Consider the following 25,903-nt stretch of genomic DNA (forward strand, 5'->3'; position numbering starts at 1 on the left):
TTAGACCTTCCCTGCTTGTTAAATAACTCATCTTTCTAACATTGATTTGTTTCAAAACAGATTTTCTGTCAAATACTTGAAGTCTCAAGTCTAGTTCAAGACAACACTGATGATCACTAGGGGTTACTTTCACAGACTGCTCCTCTAGAGATACATAAGACATTATATGACTATTTTCACAGGCTGAGTAGTGCTCTCTATTATGGGTAAAGTGACCTTTATGTGTAAAATCATTGGAGTGCCTCTTTAATCTAAGTCCCCCAGCATTATTGAAATGCAATACTAATGTACTGGAGAACATGTTCAAGGATGTTGGGTAACTCCAAGCACTGATTTCAACTGCCAGAAAAACAGTTCAGATGACTTCATTGTGTGTTGTGTAAAATCTCACAATCATATTCAGTCTTGATTAGTTCTGGTACACTAATACAGTAATGTCACCCATTATCATCTGCTTTTAGGCCCTGCTAAAAAAAGGAAAGAAGATTAAAGCAAATAGATGGCAAAACAAGTGTATTGTAGTGCTTGAAGAGCTCCCTGGATTCTTATGAAATACCTGAAAACTCCCAGAACACAGTAAAAACATTCCTCAGCCTAAAGATAAACAAAACAAAAAAGACGCAGACACACCATGTTTGTAACAATAAACTATTTTTTTCCATATTTACATCTGTACCTAATGTGCAAATTAATAATTTAAAGTAGTGTAAAACTCTTAAAGGAATACAAAATCATATCTTACAGTTCTAACATGGTGAGAGTCCATGAACTGGTCACATAGAAACAAAGAGGAGCAACACTGCAGTGTGTACAGGAGAGAGAGAGAGAGAGACAGACAGAAGCGAACTGAGGGAGCAGTGGACATCCTTGGCCAGGACACACTTAGTTAAGGACAGCATGGTACATTATCCAAGCATCACCAGAACAAACAGCAACACAAACACTGCGTCTTTACAGTAGTCATGTCGAATGAGCAGAAAGCACTTGGAGGCCTGGGGTTTTTGACAAACCCACTGATTGATTAAAGCACTGATGATCACAAAGGCTTGAGGTGCTCTTAGCAGCAGGTGCTTCTTTTAACGGCCTCTAGATATGGAAGAAGAACAGACAATCTCACACTGGATCGGTGACACATCTATACTGCAGGTCACCACATAGTGCTAGTAGCATGATTGCACATCGTGTAGTGTGTGTGTGTGTGTGTGTGTGTGTATGTGTGTGTAGGGGGGGGAAAGACACGTAAATCACACTTTGGACAAATACGCATCGGCCTGCTCTCATTACCCCCCAATTCTTCTCTCCTAACATATTTACCGAATAGAGTAGTTAACAGGCGACTCAGAGAAACACACCATAAACACTGCATATTTGAGATGCTATTTTGTCCTATGCACATTGTTCAGTGTTTGGCACGAAAAACATTTTGAAAATTTGAATCAAATTCTTTTTTTCTAGTTTTTTTTTTTTTTTTTAAAGAAGCCAGTTTGGCAGTGCTTGTGGTCTTCAGGAGGTTGACTATGGGCAAAAATGTGAAATGATATCTTACACAATATTTCGAGTCCAATTCTGACACAGCAAACCCTTGTATCGTGGTAAGAACAAAGGTACACTTAACAAATGAGATAGTTTTACATTTCATCCTAGTCAGACATTACAATCTATAATGCTTACACATTTTAATTCCTGTAGTTCAAATTGTTTACAAAAGCACACCGTGACAATCCTTTACAATTTACAAGACACAGTTAACCTACAGTAACTATATTATTGGTGCATAGACAAAATTGGGAGAGGGTGTAGCGAAAATCACCAATTTATTGCTTTAAAGTCTAATATTGATCTCCCGTTGAATTTCTTTTGATTGCAAAACAACTACAAATTTTCCACAGAGATTTTGAAGAACCAAGCAGAGGTATTGCATTCAAACTGATTAAAAGAGCTAAAATGTTCCCTCCATGTAAGATGCAAATCTTTTGAACTTTTGAAAAATAAAGACCTTTCCCTCACACAAAGGAAGTTACATCACAGAGATGACTTTTACTCTAAAACAAGTAAAAGACTAAATTCAATGAGACAGAAATAAAAACAAAGTAGCACAATATCTGGCCAAAGCTGCTCACTGTTTCAAGTTCTGCTTCCCCCATCATAAAGTAATCATCTTTACTAACAAGGGGAGGGTGACAGGAATACAAGAGCATTCTTCAACAAAATAGGAAAATGTTTGCCATCATGTTATTCTAAATGCAGAGTGCAGATGGTGTCGTTCCCTCAAGTCTCCCGCGGCCTAGCTGACAAGTGGCTGAAGTGGCGGTGATGGCTATGCAGGCCTCTGCACTTTGCTCTCCCTCTCCCTGCGTTTCAGCTCCTCTCTGTAGCAGTAGGAGCAGTAGTTGTCTGTCTCTGGCCTACCGTAGAAAGAGCAGTTCTCCCTCTTGCAGCGGCGCTGCTGAAAGCAGTACAAAGGGCTTCCAGAGCTCCGCCCTTTGGTTTTGTCTTGGTTGAGCCAGGTGTGAGACGAGTTGTCCTCATCAGCAAACTCCAGGCAGTCCTGAATGTCTCCCGCATCAAATCCATTGGTGTAGGTGTGGGATTTGTGTTCGCCAGGCATATTGTAGGACAGCGTCTCTATGGTGTTAACGGTGCGGACCCCCGACAGGCGAGCAGGGCTGTAACTCTGGGATGAGAGTGTGCGGTTCTGCTGAGGGTAGGTGGCACATGTCTTTAGGGTGCCCACCACAGGCTTATAGGGGTCATCTTGGAAGATGGAGGATTGCATGTTGACATCTTGTATGTGAATCACGCTGTGCCTCTGGATGGGCGGTGTATGGCTGTAGTGGGCAGACACAGGAACAGGCCCAGGTCTCTTAGTACCAATACTGGGGGAGGAGTAAGGCGCAGGCGCTGGGGCTGGGTGGGAGACATGGTGGGGGACTGTTGGCGGTGTGAGGGGGGGCACTGGGACAGAGACAAGGGGGGCTGCAGGAGTGGGACTGTTCCTGCCCTGCATCTTAAGACCCAGCGGGGGCTGTGAGTTGTGGTTGTGGTTGTAGGTGTGGGTGTGGTGGGGCAGGACGGGAGAGCAGCTCTCCGGAGGCGAGCTGTCTGATCTCTCCCTCTGGAAGACACTCTCATGCTCAGGCTTCTTCACGGCCACCTCATTAGTGGCAGGGGGCTTCTTCTCGGTCTCCTTCCTCTTCTGCTCCTGCTCCTGGCTGAATCGCTCCTGGGCGTTGGTCAGATAGTAGCTGATCATCTCCTCGTGGAACTGGTGTCGATGGCTGGTGAGCAAGAGGCCCGCAAAAATGAACTTGCGCTCCCCCTGCATGGCCGCCCGCAGGATGTTGAGGCTGAGCTTGACATCGGTGCTGTATTTCCAGTTTTCCATGGTCTTGTCCCCCGTGCCTCTCCCTGTACTGTCCTGTCTCTCGGTGGGGGAGGAGCTAGAGGGTCTGTCTCTGTCTGTCGGAGAAGGACTAGTGGCCTTCTCTGAGGAGGTGGAGCTGGCTGACTGACCCGACTCCTCCTTGCTTCCCTTGGTTGTCTTTGACTCCTTCTTCTTTGCCTTTTCCCCTCCGTTCTCCCCATTACGACCTGAGCCAGAGTTAGATTTGTTCATTTTGCCGTGCACAAGGCCACCCAGACCTCCCATGTTCTTCTTCAGCTTGATTCCCAAGGTTTTGCTGAAGCTACCCAGTTTGTTGGCTACAGAATCAGCCCGGCTCTTGTCTTTGTCCTTGCGCTGCTTGTCTTTGTCCTTCTCCTTGCTGGGCTTGCCCGTGTTGACGTTAGAGTTGCTGCCGACAGACTCGCGGTCAGAGTCCATGGACTCAGCTAGAGACTGGACGTCCTCACCTGCAGAGGCTGTGGGAGACTCTGGCTGAGCCAGGGGAGCCTGCACAGAAACACACAAACACACACGGCGATGAAGAAAACACAGACCAGAGTGGAAGCAGTGATGTCTCAGGGGAGAATTTTGATTTAAGGGATTATTCTAAATTAATTTCTGGTGTATCCCAGGCAAATCCACACACACACACACACACACACACACGATAACTCCGCTGACTGTATTTTGAATATTCATATTCAGGACACACACATAAATTCTTGAGAAGATTGCATTCTGACAGCAAATAAAACTGATTGATTGGACTCTGTGGTTTCAAGAACATCTGGAATGTAGGAGTCTCTCCAGAGGTGAATTAACCATGAAGAACAAGACACACATGCAAGAAAAAGTTACCCTTGTTTCAGATGGAATTCGGATCCATGTTACATTCATGTAGTTGTGCAGCAGGTTGAGTTTGGCCTCCAGAGACAAGATGAGACTGTGGCAGAGCAGGTATGCATGATTAAAAACAAGCAGTTGGTACAACACAGCTCACATTTGACAAACGATTTTACCAGAACTTCATGGCATAAACAGTTTCTGAAGTTTCTGAATTCAAAAACTTGGGGAGACGAAAAAGAATGAAACCCGCTGCTATTCACCCTTTGCATGAAGTAGAACCCCTACATAAACTGTGCCTGCAGTGCATTAAGGGTTATATGAAGAGGTGGTATTAGGAAGTGGTTTGAGCATCTTTTCTCTGTATATCTGCATTGTTCACACTGCAGCTTGTTGGAGGATAAGCTAACCCCCTGACTGGCAGGAATGTGAAACAGAAACCCTTACATAAACTCTTTGCTAAACTCAGAGAGGCTGTTGCTGCTTTAGTGAGGCCATTCCTGGGAAACCCTATGGATGACTGACGTGGCTCACAATTTGTTCTCTCTCTGCTCTCTCTTTGAAGTAACCTGAACCTGCAACCCATAATCAAAGCTAAATCCCCCACATATAGCCTTGTGTGTAGAATAACAGAACCTGCCTTGGACTGCAGTTTTCACTCTTTCACCCTTTCCCGGGGCTGCTTTCGTAGTCAGTGCCTGTGTCTGCTTTGTTGATAAGCATCAACACTCTGTGATACACTATACAGGACTTACTTGGCAAGCTTGGTATTATCATTGTCGTCCCTCCCCCACTCCCAGTCCCTGCCAGGGTCCACGGCAAAATGGAGCGCCAGCAGCTTGTGCTCCGAGTCAGTCAGAGGGATAACAGCTGGAAGAGATGAGATTATCAAAAGGTTAGTTTGGTCTGGTTTCACCACCGGAGACTACGCTGCACGCCACCCATTCTCCCTCAAGACCGCCGTGGTGTCAGAGTTAAAGCGACGCTGTAATGGCACACTAGGATAATGCCACGTTAATTATCCCAGATGCCTGTCAGCGTGGAGTAAAGTATACTACAGGGTGGATTCTATCTGCCATCCATTTTTAAGGCAGAGAAGTGACTGTGACCAGTGAGTGTCACTCATACTGACTCATCCAGACAGAGAGGGTTCAGCGGTTGCGCCTTCTATAACACAGACTGATCCCTGGCTCTCTGAGCTACTGTCCTGGCCTGTCTGGTCTAGTGTTACAACTTGGGTCGTAGCTGTTCTGAATCAAAAGCTGTTTGTGAAGTTCACTGTTCCCAAGGTCAAGAATGAGCTTTCAGTCCCAACTTTTGAACCAACATGCATGAGGTGTCCTTAAAGTGCTCAGAAAAAAAAAAAGGGGGGAAATTTGAACATTTACTATTACTTGACGACTGGGCACGCTATGCAGATGAAAATTATTATTTTCTTGGCCACCTTTTCTATCAGCAACAACAACACTGCAGTTATCAGAGTAATTACAGAGACCTGGAACACAGCAACGTTGCTACAACAAACACAAGCATTTAGACGATACGTCAGTTTGTTAACAAACTCAGTCTAAGAGCTATATGAAGGTGATGGGAAGACGTCTTATCTGACTCTTTGATTGAGGTATACATACATACCAAAGATCTAAACCACTTTACTTGGAGGTGAATCCAAACTGAGCACACTTAAAATGTCAATGATGATCCCTTGATGCACAGGGAATCTGTGAATGCACAACTATTGCAATTATGTTGCGTCAACGTTTAACCAGGAAGTCAGTCTTCCTGGTAATGACTGCTTGGGTCATAATTCTAATGTTGATCTTCCTCTTCCAAATAAGTTTGGCTATCCTGGGGATGTGTTTAAAAATGGTTTCTTGGCCCGTATGACGATGTCACCGGGTTCCCAGACCCAGGCTGCACTGAGCTGGAACTGTTGCTTAGCTATCAATAGAGGAAATGTTAGTCTAAACTTGGCATGATGAGGCCTCTACTTAGATTTATATTGAACCGAGTGGTTCTACAGCTGATCAGGGCTGTATATGACGATTTGGTTTAGTAATAGAGTGCAATCACGCAGCAGTACAGGATAAGAGCAGGACTGCTGAAATAATTTCATTCATCCTCCGCTGATATGATCAGCTACTTACAAGCAGGAAGAGATTTTCAACACTAATCACTGGACACTGAACATAAAACAGACACCCACCCGGGTTTCCTCTCGTGGGAGGCATGCTAACGGTGTGTTAACAGCGTACGTGTTTGTGTGTGTGTGTGAGTGCATGGCTGCCTTTCAAAACGAGTGCAAAGGAGGACTAGCTAGACCCCACTGGCCCACATGACAGCTCTCCTCAGGCTACCTAGTGTGGGGGCTGTTGTCCACATGACAGCAGAGAGAGGCAGGCTGTTCAGGCCGAGGACATTCCAGCCTTCACTGTCAGTCCCAGATGGAAGATACAAGTCTCCTCCCTGCCTCATCAATTCTTCCACTGCCAATAGGCTGCTCGGCTCTGCAGGCTTCATAGAGACAGTGACACCAGCAGCAACTGCCTGTGTCCCTGATGAAACTGCGGGTCAAATCCTGACTCTGTCCCTCTTTTTGAGTGGCCCCGCTCACTTAAGTACATGATGAAGCAGGCCGAGTGTCAAAATACCGGTGCTGCTGGTGCATAGTGATGTTGTTTTTAGTTCCTGAAACAGAATGAGTGCAGCCACACCCACGCTAGCACACTTAACGCTGTTAACATAATTACTTATTTGTATCTGACACCATCAGCAGCAAAGCAAACAATTTCCATCAGTGGTGTAAATATACTGCATTACTAACAGCAGTGCTGACAAACTAGGCCTGTCCAGAAATCTGTCCCAAAATGGCAAGCTTGCCTTTGCGTCATACCTGCACATTGCAATGCATTTTATAAAATCTACCTAAAAAAAAAAGAAAAAAGGAATGACTAATATCTGCAGTCACAGAGTCAAACAGTAATAAGAGCATTGGCATGGAAGCACTGAACACTGGGAGGGAAAAAAAGAGGTTTTCTTAAATCAGGGTCATTCATAGAACACTCCAGCCCAGAAAAAATCAGTCATAAACACAAACACACACACACGCACACAAGCACAGACAGACAGAAGACAGTGAACCAGCTCCCACTCAGTTCCCACTCGGGTCATGCAGCAGGCAGCGGAGGTCTGTGAGGTGCCGTCCTGGCTCCCACGATGCAGCTGTCCTCCTTTCTCCCCATTCCAAAGTGCTGTGTGTGCTGTTGTTCCCACTTGGGCACGGTCCAGATTCAGAGATTCAACACTGCCAATTGAGCTCTGGGGGACTAAAGGGTGCTGTAATGTATTTACTATCCCTGTTGGCAGCCTTGTTTTGTTGTCCTTGAATGACCGATTCCCATAGCTTATGCATGGATGACATCATAGCCCTCTGTGGTATGTGAGCTGTGTACTCAGCAACACAGCCTGCCTCGCCTTGCTCAGTTTACATCTTTGATTCGAGGGGGGATACGCTCAGAGAGAAGGGGGAGGAAAAACTTGGGTGTAACCTGTGAGGAAACAGCTGTTGGAAATGAGGTACATAACCTCTCTAAGCATTTATTCACATGATGTGACTGGACATAAATATCCTCACTTTTCCTTTTTTATTTAGTTTGTGCAAAATGGGCACCTCAAGTATATGATGCCATGGATCATGAGAGCAGAAAGAGAGTGAACTCTCCCGCCTCTTTTACTCCCTTCTGAGAACAAAGTCACCCATTACAAGCTTTAATTCACAGCAGGAACACTGAGCCAATGTTTCCTCTGTTTTGCGATTCAAGAACAATTTGTACTGTCTGGAAAATGCACAAATTTGAATTCCTGACTTTGGTCACTCTGCACAGCTGCAGATTTAAAGGGCCCAATTCACCAGAGTAAACAGCAGTCATGCATATAAACAAGCCTGAGCTTTTTTTTTGCCACAGATTTTAACAGCGGAACCATGGTGATAATAACAAGAGTATCACATTTGAAGTAACACATAAAACCACAACAAATAAAATTTTTATTCTGATTGCCATGTTGATCTAATTATGCAGACTGCATGGTGAGTAATGCACTGGGTGCCTTTAATAGATAGAGAGGTGAAACCTTGCCAAAGCTACATGGTTACACTGCGCTGATATGTAGGTGGTCTTTGTGTAAAAGACGTCCATTTACTTCATTCACATGGGTGTCAGAGCGTTGATGATGGGATGCCAAAGAAAACCTGGAAGTGTTTTGGTCTTGGGACCAGGGCTTGAAATAGCTCCAGAGTTTTCCGAAGGGCCAGTTCCACTCATACGTTGTTTAACCACAGGAGCACAAACAAGCTGATAAAAGACATGGTCAGCAGCATCTACTGAGCAGCCAGTAATTATCACGCAGCAGGTGAGCAGTAAGTGGGCTGATAGAAAACATACCCATGTGCACAGGACTCTGGCTTCACCTGACTGCCTTACCCAGGAAAACCACATTACTAATAAAAAAAGAAAAAAAAAACAAATAAAAGAAAGTTTTGATCCTTAGCAATAACCTCTGACTTCAGTCTCCCCTCCCTTGTTGTTTTTTCACCATCAATACAGCCCCAGAAGCCATGCAAGCAGGCCATAAAAGGGGCAGTAGCGTGATGTGTCAGTGTGATTTAGAATCAGGTTACTGGGAGGGACTCTGCCATAATCTTCCATACAGAGGGCTGAAGAAAGAGCCAGTATTCTAACCCAGGCTCTGGCACCTGAACACACACAGGGCCAAAGGCCCCTCGGATGCTCTTCGCTGTGCTGGGGGAAACTGAGAGCAGCCCTCCACCTGAGACGTCCACACAGTGGCCTGACTGTCAGGGGAGAGGGTTGGTTTGTTGGGGCCCCAGCAGCCCAGGACCCTGCCCATATGTGGTGTTGTGGTGAGGCCTTAGGGGCCGGCCGGGGCTACTCTGCCCTAATTGGCAGTGGAAGATTAGGTCTGTCTGTCTGTCTGTCTCACTGTCTGTCTGACCCTCTTCTCGTCCCTGGCATCTGTTCAGAGAAATGAACCAGCAAAGGCAACATTGTACTTGCCTTGAAATTGAAAGAACATCACCTACTTCTAAAAATATCATACAGTAACTCACAATTATACCTCTAAAATACATGAACATAAACAAAAACATAACAAAAGCAGCACAGATTTGTACCATTACTGTGTATCATAATTCATCACATGACAAGCACATGCACCAGGCTAAGCATACAAGTGTTTTCATAACAACATGGAGACAGACTGCAGACAAAACGCACTCTGACCCTATCTCAGGACACAGTGTACCAGAATGAAAAAGTACAGTCATGCAGTGGTGTTGTGATCGCGCTACAGCGAGATCCTTGGACATAGGCACCACCTAGTGGACAAAAAGAGAACACCCCTCTGCCACGACTAAAACACCCAAAGAAAAGTAGGAGTGCTGAATAGTTATGGGCTGGCTTTGATGTGCTGCTGGTACTAAAGGGAACGATTTCATGGAAGGAATGGCAGGTTAGTAATCATGTCTGTCTGCTAGTCTGCAGTGGTCATACCCTGACTTAATAACTAGGTTGGTGTATATAGGCCGGGAATAGGATCTTCTGTACTCAGAAAAGCACAAGGAGAGAGAGAGAGACAGAGAGAGAGAGAGAGAGAGAGAGAAGGAGGAAGAACACAGAGAGATTAAGAAAGAAACAGTTTGCGTAAGTGCATCTGTATTTGCGGGTGAGAAAAAAGAGACAGAGACGGAGTTGGCTGGCTGCCCACGCAAATGACAAGCGAGTTCCACCCACTGAGTCAGATACAGAAGAGTGCCGTGACTACTAAGACTGGTTGTCAAGGAGATCCTCTCTATTTGTCAATTAAAGAACCTCCGTGTGAGGATTACTCTGACCTCGAAATATAAGCAATGCATCCGCAGTTGGGAACACAGGAAACCAAAACGGGCAAAGCAAGACAAAAACAAGAGTCACTCAACACAACGGAAAATCAACACTCTCTCGCCACAACTTAACACAGTCAGTATGCTGCGCACAGCGCCGCATAACAGATTCCTGTGAAAGAGGCAAAGGCATAAACAGACACACCTACTCTGACTAAACTAAATTCAACTGACAGTGACCTCAGAGAACAGAGACATAGAATAACACACAGGCTTGAATTATTTGGTCACTGCTCAGCAAGAACGAGCCTGCTGTCCACTTTCCCTCCATGTCGGCCACTCCCCGGTCCCTGCTGCCAACTGGCCCGTTTTAATAATGGATCACAGGTAATTAGACTGCTGTCTCATACATTATTCACCTCCAGCAGGACAGGAAGACCACTCGCCCTCACTCTCGCAATCTACGCACTAAGGTAAAAGCAAAGACGGCTTAACCATTGCACATTAGAGGGCGAAACTTTGGATTTTTAAAAGCAGGAGGTCAAGCAAAGGTTTATATCCTAGATTTCAACCTGCTGTCGATATTAGTAGCTCGTAGCTAGCTAGTATGCGAGTCAGGTCGCGATGATGTACAGTTGCTTACCTTGCTCTCGTTGCTGGTCTCTCTGCTCCATGGACACCAGTGCGGAAAAGTGAGCTTGATCGTAGGCCAGGACCAGAGGCGAGCAGTGACAGCGACTTGGAGGCACCTCCAGGGGCAGATAGAGCCCTCCAAACGGGATGGGAGCGAACGCTGGAATTCAGTCAGAACAATACATTTAGTGTCAGTCCATCGCTTGACCAACTATGTTATAGAGCGTTACAAGATGCAGTCACTGTACCTTCTCCTCCCGAGTCTCTGAGCATCGTGTCAGCCACCACTACAATTGGCCTGCGCAGCACATGGGCCAGCACAAACACATGGAACTCCTCTAGACTCTCATAGACCGGATCCTCAGAATTATCCACACTGAAGAAGAAAAAACAAAAAAACAAAAACACATGTAACACTGTGGGATCATGGGATACAATTTCCTTGAATTGGTATTCACTGAAAACATCTGCAGTCAAAATAGTACATGTATATCATAACCATTTGCCTGCGTAATCTAATCTCATCCACTTTAGATCCGTTTTGCCTACTGCCTACCGTCAACAGACCACGATGTACAAAGATCTATCTATTCATACATGCATTTGAATGAGGGAGAGGGGGAGAGAGGGAGGGAGAGATGGAGAGGAAAAGCAGAGGAAGAGCTCTCAGGCATGCAACCACCAGGGAACCAGCGGATGTACAACAATTAAGTTGTCAGCCACACAAACAGCCACGCTGCCACATTTACTCTAATAAAGAGCGTCTTAATATGTGAATCCCACTCATCCCATTTAGGGGCTCATCTCACACTAGGACCATCAAACATCCCTAACCTGATTACTGTATTACAGTCAAACTCAATGAGAGGTTAAAACCACCAGACTAAATGAGCAAATTATGCTCTTTAAAGGGATATTTTCAGTGACAGAGAGCTTTGTGCTGGACACTGAGAAAAATGCAGCGAGCGAATGTGAAAAGACAATGTACAGACGCTGCTGTTTTCAGTTGCATTAAGGAGATCCTCTGTTCATCATAGCTGTGTTTTTTTTTTTCTTTCACCACCACATCAGCTGCTATACCTACCGCGTACATGAGAAATTTCATTTTCTTATTACAGTGAAAATGGAAACAGAAAACCACAAGGTTTCTGTGCGTAGGAGGAGGAAACCAGAGTTAGTTTCCAATCTGCCTCTGAAGCCTGAGATAAACCCACTCTTACACTTGTTTATAAACTGGGAGGGAGGGAGGGAGGGGGGTTGAATCACATCACCTGCAGCAGCTAAAATAACCCACAGCTCATGGGAGGCTGTTGTGGAGGAAATGATTAATACCGAGGGCAGCCAGTAGATGGCACAGTCTCACACGTGTGCTTCAACAATGCCCTTAAATCAAAGAAGCAATTTGAAAGAGCAACAGTCCGAGTGGGAACAGTTTCCCTGACAAATCCATCTTATAGCGAGAAGGTCACTTTTGTTTTCACTGTGGGCATCCTGCACTGATTCAATGCAGGAGGCATTAAAACGCAGCAGGAGAGCTGCAGTGTGTGATGTGGGATGAAAGCTGCACAATTTATAGTGCTGCTCTGTTTCACTGTGTTCCTGTTCTTACACAATGATTACAGAGCAAACACTGCTGGATTCTGGTTAAAGGAATGTAATATGTGTTGTGTCTTAGGGGTGCAGATTGTGTATGCCTGCATGCTTTTGGGGGTGGGTGTGTGTGTGGGGGGGTGGGGGTAAAGGTGTATAATATGAGAGTCAAACAGCTTACCCTCCACTGGTGTTGCCGTTTTTGCTGAGGTGAGTGCGAGGCTCACTGGAGGCCAACTTCAGCAGCTCGTTCCACTCTCTCTCCCACTCCTCCTCAGTGTACACCAGCCCCGACTGCACAAACGCACGCACACACACACACACACACACACAGAAATGGAAATTCTGATAAAACACGTGCCGGTGCTCACCCACACAATCCCTATTATAATTCATTTTCACTATTTCCATCTGCATCTGCAAGGTTATCCCCTGAAGCTTCATGCATCTGCACATGTGGCCATTTTCTTTTGTAACTTTTGCATACTACTGTTGTTAATAGACAGTTTGACAGAAGAGGCAGAGAGGAAATATGGGTAATTAGAGAAAGGTTGACGACATGTGACAAAGGTCCATGCCCGGACTGAAACTGGGACGCTGCGTTTACATGGGTTATGTCTCAGATCACTGGGCCACCAAGACGCCCCGGGCATTTTTAAAACATGAGCATCTGTACTACTTCTTTGCCTGTGCTATCTTGGGTGACACAATTTTTCTAATAGATCGGCAAATACTTTAATCCATGAACATCAACAGAAGGGAGAGGAAGTGCAGAGGATTTGACAGTATTAGCAGCACTGCTACTAATGCATACTTGGTATCATAGAAAGACTCTTTTCCTTGCAGCAGAAATCCAAATGCGCAGCCAGACAAGGAAGCTAAAATCAGCGCTTATTAACAGAGGCTCATCCCTGGATGTATTAATGTGTCATTAGTGAAAGAGGATGCGATGCGTTTAGGAGGTGCGGTTTGCTATGATGGACACTGTCCCAACCTCCTTGTTCTGTTGGGTTTGCTGCCACCTCCACCTCCTCTTCAGAGCATCTCTCTCCGCTCCGCTCTTCATCATGGTGTACAGGGATTTCCTCAGCATCAGGTCTCTGTCATGGAAGCCCCACATCCCTGATTGACACAGAGAAACAACACTGTCACTGCAGGTTAAGATTGCGGACATAAAACAACGACAAACACCACCATCGCATATAGTTGACTAAAACAAAAGGTTGCCGTTCTTTTAAATACTTTATTTACAGATTTTACAATAATGAAATATGTAGAAAGGTCGCGCAAAACACCAGTGGTTGCAATTCTTAACTGCACCAGGTCATACATTCGGATGTGACCTCAGCTCTTTAACTAAAAATGTCTTTCATCACTCATCAAAGGGCTTTAGTTATCTGACTGTCAGTGCAGATTACATTAGCTCCGGTGCCTCTAACCCTCTGCTGCTCCAGCAGTCCTCACACTGGGGAGTCAACCATCTCCTTCAGCACAGACCTGAATACGCTGCCATTCCCTGAACCCCGCAATCTCTGCAGCTTGCAGTTTCCTGCAACGTATAGGTGAGTTATCTCCCCTCTCCCTTCTTTTCCCTGCTTCCTTCATCTCCCTAACTCCTCCTCATCCTCTCACTCCCCTCTCTGGGTTCAGCAGCTGTAACCCTGACTTGCACAGTTGTTCCGAACCGAGCTTAATGTTTAACGCTGTTTTCAAGAGATGATGATGGATATTATGGTTGTAGTGTGTATTAAATATACTGAAGTGTACACGAGTAGCTCACCTAAAGAGGCAGCATGCAGGAGGCAGTTTCCGTCCCCTGTGGTGGCCAGAGGAAGCAGCTTCTTACAGCTCGTGCACATGGTGGACCACCAGTTGAGACGACCTGCACACAGGTGCAATATAATAATAAGTGCATAAATTCTGTACAAAACTGGGACACACAACAGCGCAAAAAAAAAACTCATCCCATTTTCAATTTCAACGTTTTCTTAATCTACGTAAATTGAAACACATTGATGAGATTCCAGACTCAGATGTATTTGGATAGTCCAGTCCAATGTCTCACCATTGATTCCTAACCCAGCCGAACATCTCCCTGAAGAGAAGTACATCATCTACAAGAAAGAAGCCTCGGTGGAAACTTTGAAAAATTAAAAAAAATAACTTTGAGAAGAGAAAGGGAATTTATTCCATGAGCCCAGCCTGAAAACAGAAGCCGTAGGTTGGGAAAAAGGCAATCAAAATAAATAAAACAGAAACCTGTTCATATTTTAATAGCAGTCCAGCAGTAGACTAATAGTGTTAAACTGAAGTAATTGGTGTCATTTTGAGTTCAGATTAAGCCCAAATTTTTTTGGAGACATCTGCGTAAATCTTGACCACCTTGTGGAGAGAGTAGGTCATTGCTACTTTCCAGTCCGTTAAATGATCAATCACATTCATTTTTTAAAAAAGTGTGTCACTTCTACTTCACAGAATGTCTCTCGGTCGAGTACCGGAGCAGGTACCAGTAACGGCCCATTGAGTACAATTAGCCAACAAGAATAATTAGCCTTGATAGCTGAACTTTGAAGGCAATGATTAGCACAGGCCATATGCTATGCACCCTCAAACACCCAGCGGTTCCCCCTCCCTCCTCAAAAAAAAAAAAAAAAACCTCTGAATATCTTCCTTCTCAGTCTGACTTTTACAGTATCTCCAGTCTCTGCTCCATCACCGCCCTGCCTGTGTCCCTGAGGGAGAAAACGACGGCTTCACAGCCCAGGGCGCTGCACACTGCTTTACTGCAGGCAGCCTCGCTGCTCTGAGCCTGGTCTGATCTGAATGCATCATTTATTCAACAACAGTAAACACAGAAGAGGCTCTGAATGATTTACCCCACAGTGTAGACAGGCTCAAAATGCTGATGTTTTTGAATTTCCCCATCAGATTGCAGTTGGTGATTTTAGTTTTTCAACTTATATATTTAAGTTTATTTTCTGGAAGGATGAACTGCCATCACATCCCAGTGTGTTTAATGATGCTACATCCCAGAAACGTCCATCTGCAGAGCACAGGGACGATCATGCCTAAGATTCAACCACCCATAAAATGAGGCTAATACACAACTGGCTGCTGAACCTGAATTTACCTTTTCTTATGTGCAGAGTCTATGCGTTTGTCTTACCCACAGTTAGTGATGCAAATCATTTAGATGAAATTTATGACAGTGTGAAGATTTTTACAATTGTAAATTGAGATCAGATGCTATCTTCTGGTTGGCTGGACAGTGGCTCCCAACTTTCTATATCGGATGTACACTGTCACCCACAACACAACCACAATTTCAGTACATCTCCACTGGTACCACCCATCATAAATGTGTTCATTTGAAATGGTTTTTATCTATATTCTGTTTTGACCAGTTATCGATTACTTATAGATAACTATAAGCTTTTATCCATTACCTTTACCTCATTATTTCATCTGTTTATTCAGTTCTTGCAGCAGCTTCAACCTTACTATTTGCTTCCCGGTGTACACGTACGCTGGGTTGGGAATCACTGGACAGAATCACTGTCAAAAATGTATCTATAAGACTATTAAAACAGTCGGTCTCTTATTTATATTTGAATGGTTAATTGATCCAATATTCCTCTTGGTTGACTGTACTCTGATCTTGAACACAATTAGGTGAGAGAGGCTTTACGATCTGTGCTCTCTCTGTGTGGGAAAGTCTGCTGGAAGATTTGAAACTTCACTAACTAGTTTCTCTTCATTATTTCAAAGCTTCAGCTGGGAGATGGATCCCTTTGGGATCCAGGGTGCTTTGAATTAGTTGTTGTCGTCTTGCTAGTCTGATCTGCTCAGTCTCACTCTCAGTCTCACCCTCTTCTTCTCTGTCTATGTTGCTGACTTTCATTAGCATTTCTCATTGCCGCTGCTTCTGCATTTCAGTGTAATCTAAATTAAGGAAATAGTGAAGTGCATAAGAGTCTTACATATTTCATATCAGGTTTTGGAGGGTACGATAAGTGAGTGTATTGCATTATATTATATCCTGCAGTACTCACCAGCCTGCTCCAGAGCCATCATGGTGGACTGCTCTATCAGGTCTCTCTCTATGAAGCTCCTGAAATCCTCGCTGTACACACTGAGGTCTGGTAGCTGGAATGTGTAGATGGGCATCTCAAGAGGGAACTGCTCGCTGGTGCACTCGCTGGCCACCTGCAGCCGCGCCAGGGAGACAATAGCAGAGCTGGCGTGGGAGATGCCGCGGGACAGACGCTTCTCTAAAAGGGGAGAAGAGGCCGAGAGGAAGTTGAGTGGATCAATTGAAAGCAAGGGAAGACGAAGGAAACTGCCGAGGTCACTGGCGATGGTAATATTGTGTTGAGGTGGCCACGCTACCTTGTGCATTGTCCTCCTGCTTCTGTGCACACGGCCTGTCGATCTTGCTGACATGGGTGGGTGTGTCACGTGTCTCTGGCTGCTTGTAGTAGCGGCCCTCATTGAAGACCTGCGGCAGGTTGGCAGTGTGGACCTGCCTGAGCTCCTCATAATCATTCAGAGCAGCACTGAGGTCCCAGTTTTTACCTGCGGGACACAAACAAAGGTTACAGACACTAGAAATGATAATGATAACGATAACAAATATCCAGGATAAATGTTCCCTCTCATAAGTTTATCATCGACAGCGTGATTTAAATTCAAATTTCACCCAGTGTCACATTCCCATGCAAAAAAAAACCAAACAAAAAACTGTTGTTGTTTTCCTGGTGCAACAGGACACTGTTCTCTGCAGTTTACAGTAAACAGGATTATCTCATGGAGAATCACTGAGAAAATGCAACTGAGAAGCAGAAAGTGTAGAGGAAAAGAGGGGTAAAATCCTGCAGATGAGACAGATTCAAGAATCAATGCACTTGGTATTGTGATAATCTCATTTTCAACAAGATTTTAAGATTACTGTCTTTTTTAATATTTTAATTAAATACTGATAAATTCCCAGATCTCTAAACAGATCAAAATACTGAGTGCCACCATAATGGTATACTATATAGCCCCTATGGAAGAAGGCCGTACAGTGCTTTTGTCTGAGTAAAACATGCTGCATCATAAGGTGAATAACTAGAGGTTGAGGTTGGGTGGTGCCACAAAAAATGAAGATAGTGAGGGGAGACAGATCCTGTGCTAGAGTGACAGCAATATCCTGATGGGCAGGAGGGACCCACACAGACACACACATACCCACACATATATATTGGTAACACATGCACGCCATGAAAACACAAACAGAGAAGACACAGTTGTCTCCTCTGGGTGCTGTCTCTCTCTAACGGAAATCCCTTCCAGGTTGAAGAGACACAAGTCACGCCTCAGTCTTATTATATCTTAGCGTGTCTTCTCACGATGCCACAGGAGCTATCTGCAAAACAGTCTTTATAAAACTCACATAAACGCCTTCGACGGCGAACATTCAGAGGGCCCGGTGTCTGTCTGCATGTAACCTGAGCAAGTGCGTGAGACAAACAGACTTAACAGACTTGAAAGAAGTTGTCCTCTCTCTCCCTGACCTCCAGACATGATGATTCTTGGCAGTCTAAACATGAAAAGTGGCGCCACTAATCACCATCTCTCATGCCAATCAATGCAAAACTGATTGCACTGTATGGATCTAAGCAGGAACACAACCCAAGGTCCGGTTACATAGCCACTCAGCACCTAATGCGTGCTCTTTAAATGCCTCTACATTAGCCCACTATTACTGTGGCATGGAAAACATTGTCTCCACCGCTTCATTTGTAATGGCTGTCGTCAGCAAAAGGAACACTGATAAATTCATCCGCAATGAACATACATTATCCCTGTCCATTAGAAACACTGTAGCCTCATTGCACTTCTGTTTTCTCATTACAAGATTCAGAATTAAACCATTTTCATCAGAGGATTTTCCATAAAGGAACAGTAGAAGTAGATCTTTATGAGCAAGCTTTACTCTAAAATCTACTTTCTTTAATTAAACAAAATCACCAAAATTAGATTCTTAACCTTTTTTTTTTCTTTCTTGTGAAAATTAAAAACCCCCACCCTATTACTCAGAAAATGTCCTAGTTCTTAATAAATATGAAGACAAATTCCTCTCCTCTTCCTCTCAGAGCACATGCAATGGTGTGGATTCAGTACATAAACCGGCCTCTAGAGGGAAGCACCACATTTTGGTGCTGTCATATTTCTCTGTCACGCCCCTTGTCTGTCCCCTCATACCAGCCTGACTCAGAGCAGAGGTTAACAGAGCAGCTGATTGATGCAGGTCTGGAAAGCTAGGCTAACATCAGAACAAAGCAGCAGGCATAATACTGAAATAGGGCACCCGGGCTCACGTCTGTCTTGTCTTGAGTGCAGTGTCTTGTTTGGTGTCTGTCAGTGTCACACGTATTCCCCTGTGGCTTGGTGCCAAGGCAGAATCAGGAGGAAAAAACAAAACAAAAAAATGACTGAGTGGGAGGGAGAGAGAGAGAGACACCCAACACTTTAATCCTTTTATCAGACTAGACACCGGCTGCATTATGTACACACAGAGACAAAAATATTTCCAGGACACATAGGTACTGCAAACACTCCACAAGGATTTCATCCCCTAATGGAAGTCTGATTAGTGTGGTGCATGCTTTTATTCCCATGAAGCAGACAGAAACTGTATCTGCAGTGATTTCTGCACTTCTCCTTTCCTGCAGTTTGAACAGATGCTGGGATGCACATGGTCAAAGTGAAACTGGCTGGAAAACCACCCAAAAAAAAAAAAAAACAACAAAAAACAAAAAACAGATCACTTTTATAGTCTCTAGATATCGAAACCAATCCAACACTTCAGCTTTCTGTTGCTGTGTGCACTTTTGCTCTCCTGTGTGTTTTTTCCAAGTGGCAATGTATGTAAGCTATACAAGTGCCAGTAGCACTCTGCTCCTCAATGAGTTCCAATGAATGGGCACAAAGCTCTCCCTGGGGAGTGCACTCGTAAAACCGTCACACTGGCCTCTAAATCAGCAAGCTGGCTCACTGTTGCAGGCCCCACTCCTCTCCTCCTCTCCTTTGTTTCCTTTACTTCCCTTTCATCTCATTTCCTCTCCTCCTCTGTTCTTTGCTCTCCTCTGCTCACCCGGGTGCAACCACAGCACAACGGGGGAAAGCAGCTGATCAAAAAAACAAATTCCCAAATAGCCAGTCTTTTATATAATAGTTTAGCTGTCAGTCTCTGGTCTTGAAGATGCGGGACGGTGTCTCTCAGTGTCACAGTGATCTCTTACCTTCCAGCAGGTCTCGTGCCAGACCCGGTTCTGCCCCTGTGGACCGAACAAAGTCTGACAGGACCGCGTCCATGTCCAGAGTCATGTGATCATGTGTGTGCGCTGCCCAAGGTGCAGCGGTGGCCTTGGTGGACGCCAGCCTTCACGTTCTCATCTGGAAAAGGCAGCAACAACGCACAGTTTTACAGTAAATCCACACAAAAACAACAAAAAAAAAACATCAATCACTACAAAACTCACTGGACTGCCCCTCTCTCTTATTTTAATCCCAGCCAGTATCCCCAGCCTGCTTGTACTGATGTGTAATGCTTCATAGAGCTGATACTTCATAGTACTGTGAATAGCTCCCCACTCCCAGTGCTCCTCCCAGCTCTTGCTAACAGTCATAACATAACATCCAGCAGCACAGATGTAACGTCAACAACACAGCCAGAGGTCGAATCCAGGACACACCTGCCTATCTCCAAAGCTTCTGGCCCACCGCCCATGACCATAACAAAGCTAACCCTCTTCCTGCCTGAGTGTCAACCAGAGGTTTTTGGGTATGATCCAGTATCTTAAACCACATTATCACTATGCGTCGGACAGCAAGGAAGGATGGCTGGCGACTGTCTCCGGAGCTGGGGGATTCAGTGTGATGTTATTTTGTATGACGCTAGCTGGAGAGCATGTTTACATCATGGCTATGTAACACTAGAGCCCTAATTAATCAACAAGCGTCGCCTTGCTAGGTCGTAAACAGCATTTCGATGATACACATGCGTTCAGTCCCTCTGCCGGTGGAATGAATGAGTCCATGCATAGCTTTCATTCCAGAAACGGAGCTCACAGCATTGTCAGTGAAGAAACAAACACCCACAGGTTTCGCAGCTCTGACACCAGGCCTCTGTGTACGGACCGGAGGTTTGAGGGATGCTCAGGCTGCTCAGGCTTGTGGATTTGACCTATAGAGGAGGGAGAGCATGCCGGAGACATCGAGACACTCTGCCCACGTCTCTGAGCAGCAAGCAGGCGAGCGGCACCACCTCTCAGTGTGTGCCACATGACATGACTGTCCATTAGGTTGTGGCTCAGTGTTATGAACTGACAGACACTCTGACGCACAACAAATGCTGTTGTTTCCTGCTTCTGAGGCTGAGCAATATTAGTGGATTACACTGAAAGCAGGATGAACAGGACATCATGGCATATTTCTTTTTTTACTGACCGTGACAGAAAAATCTCAGATTTGAATTTATCGTCACATTAAAATTAAAGGCTCATGACCATAAAAAAAAAAAAAAAAAAAAAAAAAAAAGCTGCTTGATTGTTAGCATCAGAGAAAAAAATATCTTTGTTCAAGACCTGGCAACTTTAGTCTTTATCATATGCATTATTAATGAGTCAAAGCCGCACTTAAGCTGTAGTTTAGCTGACCTACTTACTGTCAGCCATTTGTATTGTGTTGCATGTGCGTTATTGTACTGAGAGAATCTAAGTACATGTAAACTACAGGAAACACAGGGTGGTCGACTGCAGCAGTTACAACTAACATTTGTTACCGATCACGAGATTATGGTTAATACATTATAAATGATTAGATTAAAGGTGACCCGAATGTATCTCTGAAGAGGTTTACTTTCTTTATTTGGACCTCTGCATGTTTGCTTTTAACATGTAAAAGCATTGGACACCTCTTACAGGAAATTTAAAAAGGCCTGAAAGCCAGTCTGTGAATTATTAGCCTTCTCTGCGGACCGAAGAGACAAACTTGTGCACAATCACACTCTCTAGGGATGGACACTTAACTCCATATCGCTAATACAGAATAATAGGCTGCAAGTGAAAATCAAAATATTGCCTTGCGGGGCAAAAAGCCTCGAGTCTAGTGGTGTGGAGCAAGTCACAGAAATAGCTGAATATTGTAAGTCATGACCTAATCTTTTCCCTTAGAGCCCTGATCAGATCGCAGTCCCTGTGGGAGGTAATTATGACTCAGAAACGCCCTAATGCATGCTTTTCTATCTGACATAAAACCATGTGGATGCGGGGAAGGTCCAGCTTCCTGTTACTCACAGTCTCAATTAGCATATTTGTCACACATGATGTATCAGGCTTCCACAGAAGATGAAGGCTTGATGACACACAGTGACAGGCAGTGCAGTGAACTAGAGGAGTATCTACTTATAAGGACGGGGCTGACATTTGTCTGTGTTTTTCTTATTTTCAGCTTATTCCATGAAAAAGACCAGAAGCAACAACGAGTCAGTCCATCTATTACACCTACGACGTCTCAGCCCCAAACAGCATCAGTATCAATAATAAAATGATGTTGCCTGCTTAACAAATATGTTTACCTTTGTTGCTCTGAGTACATTTTGCTAATAATACCTCTGCTGCTCTTCCATGTATATAAGGTTCTGAATGTAATTTTGCACTGTTTTATTGCCACTTCGACACAAGTATAAAATCTGTATAACACAGTGCCTGTGTACACCAGAATGAAGAAAGTTCCCAGGGTTTTTAAGAGTTTTTTGTTCAACAATGGAGGTCTCTGGAATAGGGTTAAAAATCAGGCTTTGGTGTCACAAGTAATGTTTGATAACAGCATTAATTGTCATTGTTGTAATATATATTACCATTATATTGACAATGAGGATATCATATAAATGCTATAAATGGTGACATCATTTATTATCACTATACATTGATTATCATCATTATACTGTCTTCTTCACTCTCCCCATCCAAACACACACACACACACACACACACACACACTACAGACTCATACCATACACATCATATTCTTGTAATATTATTATTATATCTACATGTCTGCCCATTTTGTATCCATAAATTCATGTCACACTTGTTTTTGTTCCGTTATCTTATCAATAAAGGGAATAAAAAAAGAAAAAAAGAATTGTGATTGTCATTCGTTTTTGTCTTTCTATGGGATTTGTTGACATTAGAGAAATAGAGAATACCTCCAGAATACCTCCTTTATTGTTATTTAGTGACTGTCAGTGACAATGTGCAGTAGATAATAGCAATTCAACTTTTTGATTTTTAAAATCAAACTTACTTTCTGTATTTTCGCTGAGGGTTGTTGAGACGCCATCTGATGACCACGGGACTGTCAGGACCAGATGCAGCTCTAGTCCATGGCTTCAGAGGCAGCAGTGCAGAGGAAGACGCTGGGGATGCACAGAACCCTGAAAAAACAGAAATATTCAGCGTTATCATCCTGAATCAGAAAGTTATGCCTCTTAGTTCTGATTGGCTGGGTTGAGTTTGAAGCTGCTGTAAAAACACCCAACTGACACATATGTGTATGACTGCATCGGTGTTGATACGCTAATCCAAAATTAACCCTCAAGCCTTTACTTTCATCATGTGTCATTTAGAAACCACTACTGTCTACTGACTTTTCATCCAACTGACTGAGGATTACAGTTGAATAGTTAACATTTCATTATTATTACATTATTGACTGAAAAATGTTTTTTAATAAAAATGTGTTTTATGAAATTGCATCACTTGGTGTTATGCTCTATTTTTAGAAACCAAAAGGGTTTGGTGGTGTTGTTTGTAATGACACCAGTCATAGTGAAGCAGCGTCACTTCTTCTTGGATACTCACAAACATTCCTTTCAACAGCTAAAAACAACTGGAGTTTTAGCTAATAGCAGCACCTTTTTCCCCAGCCCCCACCTTCTTTTACATTGGCGTAATCACGTTTTCAGCTTCTCACACTAACATGCAGGTGTTTATGTGACACCACCACCGACGTGGTAAAGAAAGTGCAGTGCTAGCTTCACGATCGCTGCTTTTACGTAATGAAATGCGAACACGCTGATGCCGGTAAAGGCAGAGAAGGTCACTGGTGGGTTGTTGTGTTCCAGGATGATCCTGCATGACACAGCGGGCAGAGATGTGATTATGTAGTGTGTGTGTGTGTGTGTGTGTGTGTGTGTGTGTGTGTGTGTAGAAAAACACACATGGAAACGGTGAGAGAAGAGTGTGAGAGCAGCCACAGTGGAAACTCAGTGGATATTCTGCCATCCTCCCCGGTGGATCACACCACCCTTTCAGCAGAATACTGGCAAGTGCTGAGGAGTTAGTGTCAAAGCCATCCTAAGTGGGACTGAAATATCCTTTGGGTGTCATACATAATTCACATGAACAGTAAAAAGGTTCACATACTGTAAGTTTCCTATGTTTATTTGTACAATCTCTTACAGCAACTTTGTCCACAGCACCTTTAAAATCAGCCAGATGTCGTCTTTAAAATATCAGAAATACTAAGTCTAAGTTTGAAATCAGTGGACTTACCCATTAGTTGTATGTTTGTTGATATAGTTTGGCCTGAACAATGACAATCAACCGTGGAACAACTATCACTACTTCAGCCATTTGTAAGAAACATGTATTTTCAGAAGAACCACTAATAATCAGCAGGTCTGGACAAGGATATTCAACTCCAGAGGCGGAGGTGACGTGACTAAAGCTGAGATTATGTGTGTTAAAAATAATTAAGCAGAAGTTTGCAAATAGAACATTTATCCGGCTAACACTGATTACAAAAAGGCACCTGCTGGATCATGACTAACATTTCAAAACAAGTACGCCCTACTGACTTCTCCAATTTAGTCATCTCTAAAGTGGTGACCAAAAGTTTTTGTTGTGAGTGATTCAAGTTTAAAAATACAATTACATTTGGCAGACGCTTCACATTATTGCTCAAGGACGCTTCGACACATGAGCACAAGGAGCGACAACCTTACAGATAATGCTCTGTCACCTGAGCTACAGCCACCCCATGTATTAAGTCAAATCCTTCACATCGTTTCACAGTAACTATACTGTAGGCTTTGCTCTAATTCTTTTAATTAGTGGAAAGTAACAAGGTACATTTACTCAAGGAGTGTTTCCATTATATACTACTTTGTACTTTTATTAGCAACATTTCAGAAGGAAAACTTTACTGTACTGTACTTTTTACTCCACTACATTCTCTTCACAGCTCTATTTACTTTTTCAGATTCAAATTCTACAAAAATATTGTATGATCTGCTTTCAAAATATGTAGATTAAACTAATAATAATCGGATAATTTAATGACATATCACTGACGGGGGCTATTGCAGAAAAATGAGTACTTCTATTTTTGCTACTCTAAGTACATTTTGTTGCCAATATGTCTGTAAATTAATTTTACTTTACATAAAGTTCTTAATGCAAGACCTGGAATGTAACCACATATTTATGTGCTAACATTATGTAAGAATACTCCTTCCTTCACAGAATTCTTTCATTTCAAAGTATTTGTCGGCAAATACTTAATATTACAAAGATCTACAAGACTTTAACCGTTAATACAATATTGAGAGTACGTACTGCATACCTATACACCCAGAAATGAATGTGTGTTTGCTAGAACTGTATTTGGGGCAGAGATGAACGGGCAATGTTCAGTACAGGTTGTATGTTTGATGTTGTGGTGTCAATTCAAAGTCTGAGACCACCGGGGGAAATGTGCAGCCTTGCAACCAGCTATTTTCACTCTGATGTCTTATCTCTTACAATCTTGCTATTACATTTATGCACAGCAAACATATTAGTAACAGAACAGAGTCAAGTTGTGTATTCTCCTCATACGCAAACACACACTGCATTGTTTAGATATTTTGCATGGTCCACTGACCCGTGAGCACTCTGCCCCCAGTCCCTCCGTATTTACAAGGCGCCATTTGTTGACAGTGAAAAGACATAGAACATAGAACTTATTTCTTAATCATCTGCCTGCACAAAAAACTGGACGACCGTCCTCTTAATTATTCTTCATCGTCATCATCATCATCTTCATCATCATCATCACAAAACACAACAGCACCGCCTCACAGACACTGCAGCTATACAGTTTGAAATCCAAGAGTCTCACCTTGTTAGTTAATCTAATCCCAACTTCCACCAGATGTGGCCTGTAGCATCAGATCTGATATAAATGTAACACCTACCTAATATACGTAAGCAAAAACACATTACCATTGATCCACAGCTTGGATCTAACCCACTGTGATTGGTACAATGCTGATGTTTATAATTAAAGTCCCCCTTTTTTATAAAGTGACATTTAAATAGCTAAATCATGTGTATATTTAACAATAACCACCACCATACAAAATCAATCATGATCAGCTGACAATTAGGTTTTATAAGTAAATGTTACACCACAAGACAATAAACATACCTGATGTTTTAAGATGAGGGGCTTTATAGGTG

The 25,903-nt window shown here is 43.6% G+C and overlaps 1 protein-coding gene across 1 annotated transcript in view; it reads right to left on the reverse strand.

Annotated features, from left to right (window-relative positions):
• Positions 1-496: 496 nt before the first annotated feature.
• The window catches only part of otud7a (OTU deubiquitinase 7A), a 38,290-nt gene continuing 12,883 nt past the window's right edge, over positions 497-25,903 (reverse strand). Inside the window, exons 2-13 of the mRNA XM_023422373.2 lie at positions 22,704-22,833; positions 19,637-19,790; positions 16,740-16,925; positions 16,403-16,621; positions 14,131-14,232; positions 13,345-13,472; positions 12,532-12,644; positions 11,009-11,136; positions 10,771-10,920; positions 4,984-5,098; positions 4,244-4,328; positions 497-3,892 (exon numbers count right to left, since the gene is read on the reverse strand). Of these exons, the coding sequence (XP_023278141.1) occupies positions 2,318-3,892; positions 4,244-4,328; positions 4,984-5,098; positions 10,771-10,920; positions 11,009-11,136; positions 12,532-12,644; positions 13,345-13,472; positions 14,131-14,232; positions 16,403-16,621; positions 16,740-16,925; positions 19,637-19,721 (2,886 nt within the window). The 5' untranslated portion in view covers positions 19,722-19,790; positions 22,704-22,833 and the 3' untranslated portion in view covers positions 497-2,317. The remainder of the gene's footprint in view (positions 3,893-4,243; positions 4,329-4,983; positions 5,099-10,770; positions 10,921-11,008; positions 11,137-12,531; positions 12,645-13,344; positions 13,473-14,130; positions 14,233-16,402; positions 16,622-16,739; positions 16,926-19,636; positions 19,791-22,703; positions 22,834-25,903) is intronic.

The sequence above is a fragment of the Seriola lalandi genome, unplaced genomic scaffold (genome assembly GCF_002814215.2).
Source record: "Seriola lalandi dorsalis isolate HSWRI2012SDOR001 ecotype SW California unplaced genomic scaffold, Sedor1 jcf7180002054682, whole genome shotgun sequence".
Taxonomy (NCBI): Eukaryota; Metazoa; Chordata; class Actinopteri; order Carangiformes; family Carangidae; genus Seriola; species Seriola lalandi.